The 15,324-nt window shown below is 51.6% G+C and overlaps 1 protein-coding gene across 1 annotated transcript in view; it reads left to right on the forward strand.

Moving 5' to 3' along the window:
• ITGA11 (integrin subunit alpha 11) overlaps window positions 1-8,150 on the forward strand; it is a 118,536-nt gene extending 110,386 nt beyond the window's left edge. Inside the window, exons 24-30 of the mRNA XM_069458336.1 lie at window positions 538-628; window positions 1,857-1,970; window positions 2,198-2,284; window positions 3,663-3,773; window positions 3,918-4,013; window positions 7,274-7,387; window positions 8,079-8,150. Of these exons, the coding sequence (XP_069314437.1) occupies window positions 538-628; window positions 1,857-1,970; window positions 2,198-2,284; window positions 3,663-3,773; window positions 3,918-4,013; window positions 7,274-7,387; window positions 8,079-8,150 (685 nt within the window). The remainder of the gene's footprint in view (window positions 1-537; window positions 629-1,856; window positions 1,971-2,197; window positions 2,285-3,662; window positions 3,774-3,917; window positions 4,014-7,273; window positions 7,388-8,078) is intronic.
• The last annotated feature ends 7,174 nt before the right edge of the window (window positions 8,151-15,324 follow it).

Below are 15,324 nucleotides of genomic sequence, written 5' to 3' on the forward strand. Positions count from 1 at the left end.
ACCTTGCACCAGTAATCCTAAACAATGTCAGCGAGAAGAGATTTCCCTACAGGCTAGACCGCTCCCACCTTCCACCCCCTTGGTGTGCTGCTGGCCCAGTCTGAAGGGGGAAGCAGGCCCTGTCCTTCCAGAGCTCAGAGGCAGATGGAGAAGTCAGGACGTAAGAGCAAACACAGAGAGGAAGGTCAGGCCTTCCCGTGGCAGCCGCCCCTAGAGGCTGGAAGCGGGCACAGAGCGTGAGGTCATGCTGAGAAGAGGCTGCACCCCGGGCAGAGAGGCTAGGGCAGGGATAGCCAATAATGGGCTCTTCTGACACATGCCACCCTCACACGAGGCAGACACTGCTGGCTGATGGCAGCATTTATTCCTGCTGAACCTCAGAATCCTTCCTAACACAGCACTCCCAATGGACACAAGAGGAAATCTGTTTTTGTGGTCTAGAGGGAGGCAGGCATATGCCCACACTCTTGTTCATTCATTTATCCATCCAGCCAACACTGCCTGAGCTCACGGCGGCCCTGTGCTCTGTCTCTGCAGGAGCAGCAGCCTGAGCCACTACGAGGTCAAGCCCAATAGCTCCCTGGAGAGATACGATGGCCTGGGGCCTCCCTTCAGCTGTATTTTCAAGGTAAGTGTGGAGGGGAGCCAGGGTGGAGAGTGAAGGACAGGAGCTGGGGATCCCCCACTGGGGAGGGGAGGAATCTAGAATCCTCACTAGTGCCTGGAGTCCAGCCTCGACCCTGCCACCCACACACTGTGTGGCTGCTGAAAATTTTTTAAATATTAAAAAGCAGTAGTTTAAACACATCAGGGTTTACTCTCTCGTATAAAAGAAGTCCAGAGTTGCCAGCTTACAGAGCCATCCAGGATGGGCTCTTCTGTTCCACCATCTGCGGCATGAGATCACTGGCCTCCAGCTCACCTCACAGTCCAAAACGGCTGCAGCTCCAGCCATTGCATTCCCATCCCAGGCAGCCGGCAGAAGGAAGAGGAGAAGAGCATGCCCCCTCCCTATTAAGGAACCTCCCTGGCAGCTCCTCACACTTCCAGTTACCTCTCGTTATCCAAAACATTATGATTGGGCTGTAAGGGAGGCTAGGGAATGTGGTTTTTTTGTCTCAGTTCTGTCACTAAGGAAGGAGAGAGAGTGAGAATTAGGAAGCACCTGGGCAGTCTCTGCTATGGGGGCCCCAAGATGCCCCCCACCCCTGAATTGCTGTAAGTTTATCAACTTCTCCTAAAGCTGCATGAGAGCTGAGGGCAGGAGGAGAGCCGGAAATGGGACTTCAGACACTGAGCCCTGCGTGGCTCCAAGAGAGGTTTAGTAACCTGCCCAAGGCCACACAGCTCACCCGTGGCAGCAGGCCCAGGGTTTGATTCCCCATCTTTCTAATTGCAAAGCCCTGCTTATAATCCATGCTGCTCTGGCACGGAATGTGTCACGGCTGGAATAGGAACTATCACACACTCGCCATTTGTATCCTTCATTGATTAATGATTCTCGCCTGATGCATGACTGCTGTCACCATCTCCACCCCTGGCCTCAACAGTATCCCCCTCAGCCAAGAGGAGTTGAAATGGAAGTGACCCTGCTGTCCAGGTTCACGGCCCCACTGACCTGTCCTCAGCCTCAGTAGCCCGTCCCCTTTCAGGGCTTGCGCTTTCATGAACGATCCCCAGCCATGACGTGGCAGAGCCAAATCCACAGTGAAAACACCAGGCCGTGAGTGGGCCCGGTCCCCAGGCCTGGCTGGGGCAATGGCCGCACCGAGGTCCTGGTTGGCCCCTGTGGACCCCGTTCTTCACCTGCCTCCGTCGGCCGCTGTGTGTACTGACGCCTCGCCCTCTGCATACAGATCCAGAACTTGGGCTTATTCCCCATCCATGGGATGACGATGAAGGTCACCGTTCCCATCGCCACCAGGGGCGGCAACCGCCTGCTGATGCTGAGGGACTTCCTCACGGACCAGGTACCAATGCCCTTGGTAGCTGGCCCAGGGGAGGGTACCAGAAGGAGACAGACATAACCCCTACGTGTGTTCTCAAGTCTCCAGACCCCAGTTCCTTTCTCCCAGGACCAGAACTGCTGGGGCTTCTCTGGGAAGAGGAGAAAAGAAACATCTCTAGAAGCCCGAGTCTGCTGGAGCTGGTTGTGAGGTTGTGTGTGTGTGTGTCTGTGTGTGTGACCCCGGTGCAGGTGAACACGTCCTGTAACATCTGGGGGAACAGCACTGAGTACCGGCCCACCCCAACGGAGGAGGACTTGAGTCGTGCCCCACAACTGGTGAGTGTCCCCCAAAGCAGGAGCCCTGGGGCACAGGGCAGAGGAGTACCACCTGCGCTCGTGAGCCATCTCTCTCCTCATCCGATAGCTTATCAATGAGAGCTTATTGAGCACCTATATGTGCCAGCCTCAAATCAAGCACAAATAGAATGAGGAAAAGCTGCTTCTGGCCCTGTATGCGCCGCCCCCCTCCACCGTCTCACAGGAGCTGGGGCAGAAAGACACGCACAGTGAGTGCCGAAGAAGCCAGGCCACAGCCTGGGGTGCGTGAGCCAGCAGAAAGGGCTGGGGATAGTGGACCTGCACCTGGGCTAAAGGGGCCAGGTGGATACAGATGGGCAGAGGTAAGGGGTAGAAACCAGATGGAGGCTGGGACACACATGGTTTGCACTAGAGACCTTTGACCATGTCCACTGGGGCCTCCTGCCCCTGGAGATGGAACACAGCTCAGCTTCAACTCCCAAAGCCCTCCAGAGACATCTGCTAGTTTCCAGGTTGATGTTTTCCCAACGTTGCCTCTGCTTCTAGATAACAATTTCCCAGCATGCTTTCACTATTCTTTACCCAGACAAAAATCTCAGTAGCTGCTTTAATTTTACAAAACAAGTACGTCATGCATAGCACTTTTTAAGTGTGGCACAGTTCACCAAAGATTTGGGCATGGTTGGGTTTGGGCTGGCAGGAAGATAGCAATACAAATATCTTTAACATAATCAATTCTAATCGTTTGAAGATTTCTTTGGGTTTTCTATTAATGTTAGTTTTTTCCATTCCATCTTTATAAATTGTTTTTCTTGTCATATTGCTCTGGCTAGGACCTCCAGGGCAATGGTAAATAGATGTGATAACAGATCATCAGGATTGTCTTGATGCTGAATTTAAAAGAACCTTTTAAAATTTTTTATTATTAAATATCATACTTGCTGTAGGATACCCTTTAATCAGATTCAAGAAGTTCCCTGGGAGTTTTTATCATGAACAGAAGTTGGATGTCCTAAAATACTTGTTCTGCAACTGTTGCAGTGATCACATCATTTTTTCTTTTAATGGCTACATGGCAGTGACATGTATAGATTCCCTAATGTTGAACCCAAGTTCTGTTCCTGGAATACGCCCAGCCTGGTCATTATGCACTTCAAATGGAGCATCAGATATACCATTCTTAATTTGTCTTCCAGTCAAATTCCCCTGGCAGCTCCAGCCCATGAGTCCCCCAAACCCCCAGGAGCAAAGCCCCAGCCGGTCAAGGGGTGCCACTGAGCCATCTCCCCGGTGGCCCAAGCCTCTGCTCATGTTCTCAGATCATCACCAGGCTGGCTGCCTCCCCCTGCTCCCCACAACCCAGCTGCTCAGCCCCGAGACCCATCTTCTCTTTCAGAATCACAGCAACTCTGATGTAGTCTCCATCAACTGCAACGTGAGGCTGGCCCCCAACCAGGAAATCAATTTCCATCTGCTGGGGAACCTGTGGTTGAGGTCCCTAAAAGCAGTAAGTAAGAGCCCCCGGACTAGACCGGAAGGAAGAAAGGGGAAGGGGGTGGCTTCTGGGAAGTCTTCCACCTGGGGCTGCCAGGGGAGGGGGCAGGAAAGAATCTTCCAGAGCCAGCTTCTGACGAGGCCTCTAATTGTACAGCTCAAGTTCAAGTCCATGAAAATCATTGTCAACGCAGCCTTGCAGAGGCAGTTCCACAGTCCCTTCATCTTCCGCGAGGAGGATCCCAGCCGCCAGGTGAGTCCCTGGGAGCCCTACAGACCTGACTTGGGCCCGGCCAGCTTGGAAAGGGTTGCCCCCTCCTCTTGAGTTTTCCTACGACCCCTGCCCATGTGTTCCAGCAGGTGAGAATCAGGCAGACCTGCCGGCAGTCAGGGCAGCAAGACAAATAGGCCTTTGGGGCAACACTGGGGAGGGCCGCAGAAGTAGGCATTTGCCCTGTGCCTTGGGGCACCAGGCTCTGTGCTCTCTGCACCGCGACTGCCCCATGGGACTAGGAGGAGCGGAAACCCAGGTATTTTACATTGGAGGGAACTGATACTGGAGCCCAGGCCTATCTGCTCAGGGGCGCTCACCCACTGCCGCCCCCCAGCAGTGAGGCTGTGTCCTGGGCAGGTAGCCTGAAACGAGCATCCACCCCTGTCCTCTCCGTCCATCCACACCTCAGATGTGATGAATTGCAAATGATGCGGGCTTTGGAAGACTGGTGTGAACTGAATTTGCAAAGACCAAAGGATGCCCCTGTATTGGAGCTCTGTTCATTGGGTGAAACCAGACCGTTACAGAGTACACTGGCTTAACTCAGGGGCCAGGAAGGGGGTGAGGCTCTGTGAGATGCTCTCCTGGGACAATAGGAAGTTGGGTCTTAGAGAAAAGCCCGATCCCGTGAAAAGAGACGGTCGGCCGGGCGTGGGACGCTGCTGCCCTCCACTGGCCACATCCCAGAGACTCCAACCCGGGCTCAAGGTGAACGTCCTGCTTCAGAGGCCCAGTGAATTCCCACCCCACCCCCAGGGAGCCTGAGAGCAAAGTGGGCAAGGTCAGAGGCAGCCCTTAACCAAGCAGGCTGGGGGGATGCCAGGCAGAGGGGTAGTGGGGGCAGAGGCCCAGAGGCAGCTCAGGGGACCCACCTAAAAAGCATGTTTTTGTTCATTCATTTGGTGGCTCCACAGAGGAGAGATGAACCAGGCAGACAAGAAAACAACGACAAGTTATGGCGGTGCAAGCACAGGGAAAAGCACAGGCCCTAGGGGAGGGGCCATCCGGGGAGAGCTTTCTGGAGACAGTCGTTTTGAATAGAATCCTGCAAGATATGTTGGAATTTTCCAGGCATCCAAGAGCGGGGAGCTGTGGTACAGGCACGGGCTAGCACACACACAGACCACCCCTAGCCCCCCACTGGTGCACGTGTCTTTTAGTGAATTCTCCTCCTTCCACCCCCACCCCCAGTCCATCTTATACCCTCTGAGTGCCTTGCTTCCCTTTTAGAAACCCAGCAACCCCCAAATTCAGCCCCTGTGTGCCAGGTGCCAGGTGCCAGGGCTGGGAGGCAGAGCAGGCCCCCAGCCGTCAGGGGCAGAAAGGGCACATACGAGGGACCTGCTGTTCACTCAGCCCTGCCCATGCGCCGAGCACTGTGACAGGCACGTCCCATGTTGTCGCCCTCACTCCTCGCAGCACTTCTAGGTGCACCCCACCACCCCCACCCTTCAGGTCTGGGGGGTGCGGCCGTGTGAGGTAGAGCAGGAGGGGAGCAGTGACCTGCCTGGAGCGGAGTGGTGAGTGCGTCAGTGGCCAAAGCAGGGCTCCATGTGCTGTTCGGGGGCTTCCTCCGTTCAGCACGCTTGCCGAGCTCCAGCACTGTTCCAGGCATGTTCCGGGCACTGTTCCAGGTACTGAGGACAGAACGGTGACCACAGCAGATAAAGCTCCTGCTCCCTCGCCGCTGACACTCTAGGTGGGAAGAAAGGCAGCGAACGTGAATATCTACCTTATCGAGTGGTGACAGGGACTACCCACAAGAGCGCCCATACAGAAGGGTGGAGAGATTCAGGGAGGGTGGGGAAAGCCTCTCCAGCAAAGTGACATCAGACAGAGACTGTGAGGGGTGCGGGAGTGTTGCGTGGCCATCTGCATGCGCGGAGGGACGGCAGCACCAAGGCCCTGCAGCAGGCACGCACTGGGCACGTTGGAGGCCGGGGTGGGGGCTGAGCAGAGCGCAGGACAGTGCAAGATGAGGCCAGTGAGGTCCGTGGGGCCAGGAGTGCAGGGCCCTGCAGGCCGGGGCAGGGACTCCACTCTTTACCCTGCGGGGGACGGGGAGACAGGGCGCTGAGCTGCGCAGAGACCAGGTCTGCCTTCCTGTTAGAGCATCTGCCTTCCTGTTAGAGCATCCCTCCCGCTGCAGTGCGGAGAAGAGGCTGCAGGGGCGAGGCAGAGAGGGAGGCAGAGCAGGAGGCAGCTGGGCAGCCCTGGCGGCCTCCAGAGGAGAGGAGGGTGCTCAGGCCCCGCATGGGTGGGCGGCGGGAGGGAGGAGGAGTGGTGTGTTGAAGGGAGAGTGGACAGACTGCTGAGAGACTCCGTATGGGTGCGAAAGCAAGGGCCAGCGAGGACCTGCGGTTTCTGGCCTGAGCGACAGCGCGGGGGACGATGCCGCCATGTGCTCTGATGAGAAAGCCGTGGCAGGAGCAGGTTTGGGGCAAGGAGAGCGGTCACAGTTTGGTGCCTGCCTGGTACAGTCACAGGCAGGCGGGGAGACAGTCCGTGTGCGTCTGGAAGGCAGAAAGGTGGGAGTGGCCAGCGTGTGGCTGGCGAAAGCCACACGCAGAGTCCACCGCGAGGGGCTGCTGCATGACCCTCGCGGCCCCAGCCACTCTCTCCTTTGGGGCCCCTTGCTCCATAGAGAAATATTAAACATTATGTCCTATAACCGTGTTGGTATAAAGACAAACGAATGTTCATTCAGGTTAGATTATATTCAGTTTTTTTCTTCTAATTTTAAAAGACATGTAAACATTTTCGTGGGCCCATGAGAGTGCTGCGGGCCCTAGGCACCTGCCTGCCGTGACTCGTGGGTAGCTCAGCCCTGAGCTCACCAGGGAGTGGCTGTAAGGAAAGAAGAGGTCCAAGGACTGAACCGTGGGGCACACCGACATTTAGAAGTTTGGGAGACAACGAGGAAGCAGCACAGAAGAGAGAAAGAGTAGCCCATGTGGGAGGAGGAGAATCCGGGCAGAGCGGGATGCCCGAGGCCACAGGCAGAGTGTCTCACGGAGGCAGGACCACCCGGGTCGCTCAGCTCAGGTGGCCACTGTGCCTGCACAGCTGGTTGCCCCGCGGCCTCAGCTGGCTTGTGCCACCCATCCTCGGCCTCCCCCTGAGGAAGGGGGGTGCCGCTCTCCCACTGCCACGGCTGTCCCCTGCCCTGCTGCCCTGCCCAGGCTGTCACCCCCGCCTCACAACACTAACGCTGTTGGCCTGGCTCCACCCCCTCGCAGATCACGTTTGAGGTCTCCAAGCAGGAAGACTCACACATCCCCATCTGGATCATCGTGGGCAGCACACTGGGAGGCCTCCTGCTGCTGGCCCTGCTGGTCCTGGCGCTGTGGAAGGTGAGGGTCTGCAGGGCGGGGAGGGGGCAGTGGCCTGGCTGGCTGACCTGGGCGTGGGGCTCCAGCCTCTGGATCTGTGGTCACTGCCACGTTCTCTCCGTGGGAGCTGCACCCTCCCAGCCTCCTCCCAGAACACGCGGGCTGCCACAGCACCTGGCCGCTCACCACAGCGGGCAGATTGTCAGGGCCAACAGAGGGCACTTACGCTATGGCTCTGACCCTTTTGTTCCCTTTGGGAACCTGATGAAAACTAAGCTTGTCTTACCAGAAAAAGAAAAAGAAAAGCAAGTGCACACAACTGCACGAAATTTCGTCAACAATATCAGGCTGCTAACAAACCTCCCAAAGCCCTTCTCTGTCCCGGAACCTTTGGTTAAGAACTGCTGGTCTCAACCTCCTCCTGTTATGGATGAAGTAATGGAGGCCCAGAGAGGGACATTGGCTGGTACAGGGTCACACAGCAAGATGGTGGGAGCCAGCATGACTTCTTGCCTTTTTCCCAGAGCTCCATCCACTCTGTTCCAGACCACAGAGGGCATTCTGGGGGTAGGGGTGTCCAGAGTGAGCTGGGGCATTCAGGGAAGCCCTCGGAGGGAGGAAGCCTGAGGAGGGGTAGTGGAGGGACACCAGGAGAGGGCAGGCCTTGCCCCTCCTACCCACCCCTGAGACTTCTCCCTTTGCCTCCCCACAGCTCGGCTTCTTTAAAAGTGCCAAGCGCAGGAGGGAGCCTGGCCCGGACCCCACCCCCAAAGTGCTGGAGTGAGGCTCCAGAGGAGGCTTTGAGTTGATGGGGGCCAGGACACCAGTCCAGGCGGTGTGCAGGCCCAGGCCCAGGCCCCACGGAGCTGGAGCAGAGAGGACGCCAGCTGGCTTTGCACTTGACCTCATCTCCTGAGCAGTGGCGCCTGCTCCTTCTAGGATGGAACTCAAGCCGGCTTTAAGAGGAAGGGCCCTACCGGGAGGCTGGGACACCTCCAACACAGATCCCTAGGGATTTAAAGGGACCTCCCTCCCCAGGCCCACCCCAAGGCCTCCCCCAGGCTCTGTGGAGGGCATTTGTTGCCTCAGCCACTAAGGTGCTAGGAATTCCTACTCAACCCAATCCTCCGAAGAAACGCAGGGAGGAAGACTGTAAATACAAACCCACTCGGCACACACTCCAGGCCTCTAGTTCCAAAAGGACCCATGGGACAGCAGAGCTGAATTCTGCCACGTCCTCCCACCCCACCATTGGTTCCCAAGTCACACTTGCCCCCGCCCATAGATAGGCCCTGGGGCTCGCCATGAATGAACCTGAGCCCTAGGGCTTGGTGGTAACAGCTGTGGGCCAGGGATGAAGAAAGACTCTGGGATGCGGAGACTCTGACGGCCGGGCAAGTGGGACTCAGGATCCTGGCACCGTCCTGAGACAGAGGCAGCCGGGCACTGCACCCACGCGCGTCCACACTGACCGCCACCCACATACTCCCCCAGGGGCTCGCAACCTTCTGTGCTCCCGGCTGCCACCCCTCCTGGGCTCATCTGTTCCTAAGTACCTCATGCAAAGCGCGTGGATGACACACTCCCTGGGGCTGCCCACTTCCACTTGCCTCCCACTGCGGCAGATACACTGGCCTGGCTGCAGCCGGGCAGCAGGGGCAGGGGTGGGGAGCCTCCCCTCCCTCCACGCCCCCTCCCTGCACACACACACTGCCTCCCATCCCTCCCTCGTGCCCACCAGTGCACGGCAGAAGGGCCCAGCCGGTGCCGTTGAGGGGTCCTCTCTGGAATGCACTGAATAAAGCCCGTGCAAGGACCCCTGGAGCCTGCGCAGCCTCAGTGACAAGTATCTCATCCACCAGCCCACGGGACCAGTGGCGTGACCAATGATGGTGCCCCAAGGACAAGGGGCACGCCTGGTGCCCAGCGGAGTAATTTATGCCTTAACCTTGTTTTGAGGTAGAAACGAAAGGGGTACAAATCAAAGGCACATGTCCCCCTGTGCATAGAATGACCTTCACTGTCGTAAATATTTTTAAGAAATTTTTTAAAAATACAGTGTTTAAAAACAACCAAGGCACTGACATCCCGTTCTGTGGGCAGAGTGTGGCGCAGTGAACCATGCTCTTCTTTGAAGGGGAGGAGGTGGATGAGGGGCTCTCTGCTTCCTTCCCAGTAGCTCTAAATGCTGCCTACAACATGCCCTCCAGGTGGCCGCCTGGCCTCCGTGTGACATCTCCAATGGTGGAGCACTCTCTCCCTCCCAAGGTCGCCCATTCCATTTTTTGCCAGTGTGCATGGTTAGGACCCAAATGTTTCACTGTAGCTTCTGCCCTGTGTTCCAGCTTCCTCTCAGGCCTGACTTCCAGTTTCTTCTTAGCACACAGGCTGCTCTTAAAACAAGGCATCTCTATTCTATTCTTGTGCCATTCACTTCTTGGAATCCCAATAAGTAGAAGCTTAGAAAATATTTGATCTTGTTCCCACATAGATGAGGACACTCAGAACCAGAGAGAGAGCCCTAGGCCCCACAGCAAAACCCAGACTAAACCCAGGACTGCTGCCCCCCCAGCCAGACTCTGTCATTCTCGGCCAGCATCACGAGGACTTAATGAGGAGCAAATAAAATCTGAATATCAAAACTAGTTTTCAGCTGGGCACAGTGGCACACACCTGTGGTCCCAGCTACACGGAAGGATCACTTGAGCCCAGGAATTTAAGACCAGCCTGGGCAACGTTGTGAGACCTGTGTCAAAAAAAAAAAAAAAAAAAAAATTTCCTTCTAGCAGGATCAGTAGAAAATGTTAAATCATATTGCATTTCAGAGCCCCACACTGAGAAGTGTATCGTTTGATTTTGCACCAAGTCTTCCGGTCAAACCCCATCAGATCTGAGAGAATGCTCTTAGGGGATTCCTGATTTTTAGAGGTTGGCATTAATTTTTTTAGAAACTGCCATGTACAATCACACTGCAGGCCAACAATGTATCTGCAGTCCAGATGCAGCCCCGAGGCCACTGAATTGCAACCTCTGGACCCCCAGTCAGAGGCAGGCAGCCCTGATCCCCGGGACTCCACAGTCCCCCCACAGCCTCCCCCAGGTCTCCCCCAAGACCCACGAAATGATCAAAAGGTACAGAAATTGATAGGCTTGCATCTTCCAGTGCTTTAGCCCTGGGGTTATAGCAATCCTTTTTCTCTTCATTTTCTTATCAATTATCGCTTTCTGAATCTATTTACTCTGCAGTATAAATGTCCAAGACTAGCCTTAGGAGTGCCTGGCAGGGCAAGCAGAGAAGATGCATCTCACAGGGAGCAAAGTCCCAGGCTAAAGCAGTGTTTTGCCGTGCTGGCTGCACGTGAGAATCACGGGGGAGCTGCAAAAGATCCTGATGCCAGGGCCCCAGCCCCTACAGTGAACCAGACTTCCTTGGTTGGAAGAGGGGTCAAGTTTGTTTCAGACTTCCCCAGGTGAGTCTAACGTGAGTTGAGCTCAGCAGGAAAGTGAACATATAGGCTAGAAAATGAAGAAACAAGGGGTTAACAGGCACAGGTGACTTTCTATGAATACTGGGAACTGCGCTGTCGTCATCAGTGCCATTCAAGTTACAGAAAGTTGCAGGGTAGATTTTGCCCAGTTTTCTAGGGTCCTCAGAACCCCAAGGGGGCTCTTGGAGGAACTGGGCACATTGGCTTTTGTCTAGAATGGAAATTGAACAGCAGTCTCCAAAGACAAGTTTGGCATTTAGAGGCAAGCAGCTCCAAATGCAACCTCAAATCAACATTAAAATCATATTGTGGTTCACAGATGGATGTTATTATCGTTAATAGAACATTGATGTTCTATCAGATAGTTAAGAACATGAAGGAGCTAAGGCTCTTTGTTAACAGGAAATATAACCAACTTTTAAATGCATTGTCCTTTAAAAGCATTATTGGTCCACCCTAGACACCACTCTGAACAAACTTAAGTGCACTGGAGAAAAACGTGTCTGGGGCAAGGCCTGACTCTTGTAAACCAAATTACCATCAGAAGATGGTTTTAGAATTTGGTCCACGGACTGTCAGGATTTCTAAGCTCTAAGCTCACTGGATAGCAGAAGAGACAGACCTCCACAAGGAGTTGTGAGACAAGTTAAGCAAGACATCCGGGTGGCTTCACAGGTGATTCTGACATGGTGCACCAGAAGACCCTGCCCATACGAGCCCCTACCAATCAGCTGGGGGCAGGTCCTCAGAGAAGACACAGAGGCTGCGGGGCAGATCTTGGGCAGATGCAAGAGAGGCCTCTGTACAGCGTTCTATGGGAAAGTGGGTGTCAGTTAGGGCATCCCTCAGTTTCAGCCAGCTGAGAGCTAGAAAGGAGAAATCTAAGCACAAGTGCTGCTTCTTTCTGGGATTAGATGGCCTGGGCATGCAAGTTCATAGGGCAAATTGTGCCTCCTAAAGCAGAGCATCTAGCCAGAGCTGAGCTTCTCAAAAGTGGGGTTCCAGGGCTGCTTCAATCAGAACAAATGGCTAAATTCTACCTTAGACCTCATAGATTCAATTTCTATGAGGTCATTCTACACACTTTGAATGTACAGAACCAGCAACGTACAGCCATAATATTCTGCTATTCCCTAATCTCCAGTGTCAACTTCTTAAAGAGTCTGGCCTGTCTCAGCTGCCCTTCAGCTGCCCTTGGGCCTATCTTGAGGGCAGCAATAATCAGCAAAAACCCCCGAGGGGTCACTTTCTGGTGCAAACAGCAGAGTTTCTGGGTTTTACTTTTGTTAAGGAAGGTAGTGTTTCTTAACAAGGCAGGTATCCAGGTGGAAGGGGCAAAGTGCTAAAATGAACACACAGAGAGAGAGTATGGAATAGCTCTGCCCAGGGAAATATGGAAGAGCTTCTCTGAGATGATGTTGACCTCTCCTTCTCTAGAGGTCTTTACAAGACAGATTGCTACCTCCATCAGTATTCAAGAGCTTTTAGCATCAATACTCTCCCAGAATAAGACACTAAACTTGAGTCAGTCCCTCTGGATTCAAGCCCCAGGATGCCAAGCAGCCTATAATAGAAACAGCTGGCTTAATCATGTTCTTTTCCTGGCATAATGACTCACTGCAACCAGGCCTCACCCCCAAAAAGAGGTGGCCAGGTCTCTCCACTACCCAAATGTGCCTTGGGCTCGGAATACAGCCGTTAGTAATGAATGGCCCCGTTTTCATTCAACACCACACTGGTCTGTGTTTTTACCTTCAGCTGACATGGTGCCAGCCCTTTATTCTGCACTGCTTCTCACCATTAAAAAAAAAAAAAAATCCCCCAAATTATATTAGTATTAACATCAACTAGGTTCTCCTCAAAGGACAGTCAAGCTTAATCAGCCACATTAAAATCTGCAGAGAGCTTTTGTGTCACTGTCTATTCTATTAGCTTTTACATCACGCTAAAGTAGGACAGCATGTTCCAAAACAGAAACTGAAGCAGGAAGAGAGCTTTGCTGGTTTAGCATGAAGAGAGGGTTAGAAGCCTTGCACCTGGGCTCTAAAACTTGTGTCTAAACTGTACCTAGCAAATTCACCAGGTTCAAAGTAGAGTATGAGCAGAAAGGTATATTTTTAAAAAGAAGATAGGGGTACCATTCCTTAACAGGTTCATCGTTTCTGATCTGTCTTGTATGTTCCTTGTTCTTCCATCCCTGGCACTGCATTAAACAAGATGTGCAGCAACTCAATGATGTTTTCTAAAATGTTTTCTGAAGGTGGTCCAAGCCAGAGTCAAAAAATATCAAAAGTTTTTATTTGGGAAATTAGAGGAAAAACAGAAAATCGAATTTCAAATAGGTGCATCTAGCTGTACAACAAGCTTATCAAGGGCAAGGACTATATTTTTATATGCATATCCTTAGTACAGTAGGTATACAGTAGATATACAGTAGGTGTTCAATAAATGCCAATTTCCAAGAGTTTGTTCCCAGTGGTTGAGGCAAAAGCAAAACCCCAGTCCTCCTCTCTGATGGACTGAGCACACCAAATTTAGAAAACAAAGGCAAATTAGAAAATATAATTTTGTCTGAACTTGGCAACAAGCCAAGATTTTGTGAACCACCTAAAATTTGCATTTCTCATACTGAAATTTTCTGGATCAAATATCTGAAGAAATATACTACTACCAGTATTTGCTTTTTTCTTTCTTTCTTTCTTTTTTTTTTTTTTTTTGTTGAGACAGTCTTGCTCTGTTGCCTGGGCTAGAGTGCCATGGCATCAGCCTAGCTCACTGCAGCCTCAAACTCCTGGGCTCAAGCAATCCTCCTGCCTCAGCCTCCCGAGTAGCTGGGACTACAGGGGCACCACGACACCCGGCTAATTTTTCTATTTTTAGTAGAGAAGGAGTCTCACTCTTGCTCAGGCTGGTCTCAAACCCCTGACCTCAAGCGATCCTCCCACCTCGGCCTCCCAGAGTGCTAGGATTTATAGGCATGAGTTACCACACCCAGCCTGCCAGTATTTTCTTTCGTCTGATCATCTGTTACTTTAATACAGTGTACATTACTTTAAACAAAAAAAAGCTTTAAAACCTGTCTAGATGATTTCTGCAGTCCCACTGGGTATCGCAGCCAGGCAGGCAGCGACCTGGGAGTCTTATAGTGAAGGAACACTGCTCACTGGGTCAAGAGACCCAGAGCCTACTCCCAGCTCTGACACACTCAGTCCTTGTGTGACCTTGGATGACCAAGTCACCTCTTTCTGGGCCTGTATCCTCAACTATATAAAATGAGAGGGTTGCACTGTTTTTTGTTTTTTTTTTTTCAGATCTCTATAAAGGGACTGAGATGGCTACTTAAAATCTAAATTTGAAAACAAACATGTGCCAGGGATGTGCTCCAATGCCACCATTTAATATTCCCTTGGCAATCTTAACCAGTGTAATTAGGCAAAAGAAATATGAGGTATGAATGCTGGAAACAAGAAGGCAAAATTATCATTACTTAAAAGTGATGATTAGTGTATCTGGGGCATCCAAAAGCAGCAACTGAAAAATTAGTTTTTTAAAAAAGTCCAATCCATTAAAGTGCCTTTGTAAAAACATTTAGAAGTATAACAATATAAAAAAAAAAAAACTAATGATAATAAAAGGAAGATATTTGTAAGAACTTCATTAAAAAAAAGCCTTAAAAAATCTCTAGACAGAGACATAAAAGACTGGACTAAACAGACATATATTTCTTCTGGATAAAAAGGCTCAGAATTGTAGAGATGTCAAGTCTCCCTATGTTAATCTACTAATACAATGCTAAACAAAATAATCTCTTAACATGATAAAATGACACCAAAGTTCACCTGGAAAAAAAATATACAATAAGGAAAAAATCATTTACCTCCACCCACCCCTGCTAAAAAAAACACAAATTAAGAAATACGTACCCAACTAATGAACTGAACATTTACCAGGCACTTTATTATATGTCGGGCACTACGTTAAGCATTTCAGCTATCTCATTTGCTCATAAACAGTGAAAGTTAGATAATATTACTGCCCCAATTTACAGAAACTGAGGCTTAGGTAGAAAAGTAACCTGCCCAGGGTCACAGAGCTAAGAAGTGGTAGAGCCAGTATTTGAACCCTGACAATATTCCCCAGAGCTCCACCACACTTTCAGATCAACAAAACAGAGAATCCCTGGGGGGGCAAGGGCAATATACGTAACTTAAACTTTTGTACCCCCACAATATGCTGAAATAAGAATAAAAAAAAAAAAAAAAGGAGAATCCAGAAAAAGATCCAATTACATTATGGGAATTCAAATCAGTGGGAAATAATTGAGAGGCTTTTGGTTAACTGGTTCCTTCCATCAAAATAAATTCCAGGTACATCAAAAACTTAAACCTGAGAAGGAAAAAGAAGGGAAGAGAAGCCATACAAGCTTCTCTTGTTTAAGTAGAGAAAACATGGGTAAAAAAGATGTATGAT

The sequence above is a fragment of the Eulemur rufifrons genome, chromosome 2, assembly GCF_041146395.1.
Source record: "Eulemur rufifrons isolate Redbay chromosome 2, OSU_ERuf_1, whole genome shotgun sequence".
In the NCBI taxonomy this organism is placed as follows: Eukaryota; Metazoa; Chordata; class Mammalia; order Primates; family Lemuridae; genus Eulemur; species Eulemur rufifrons.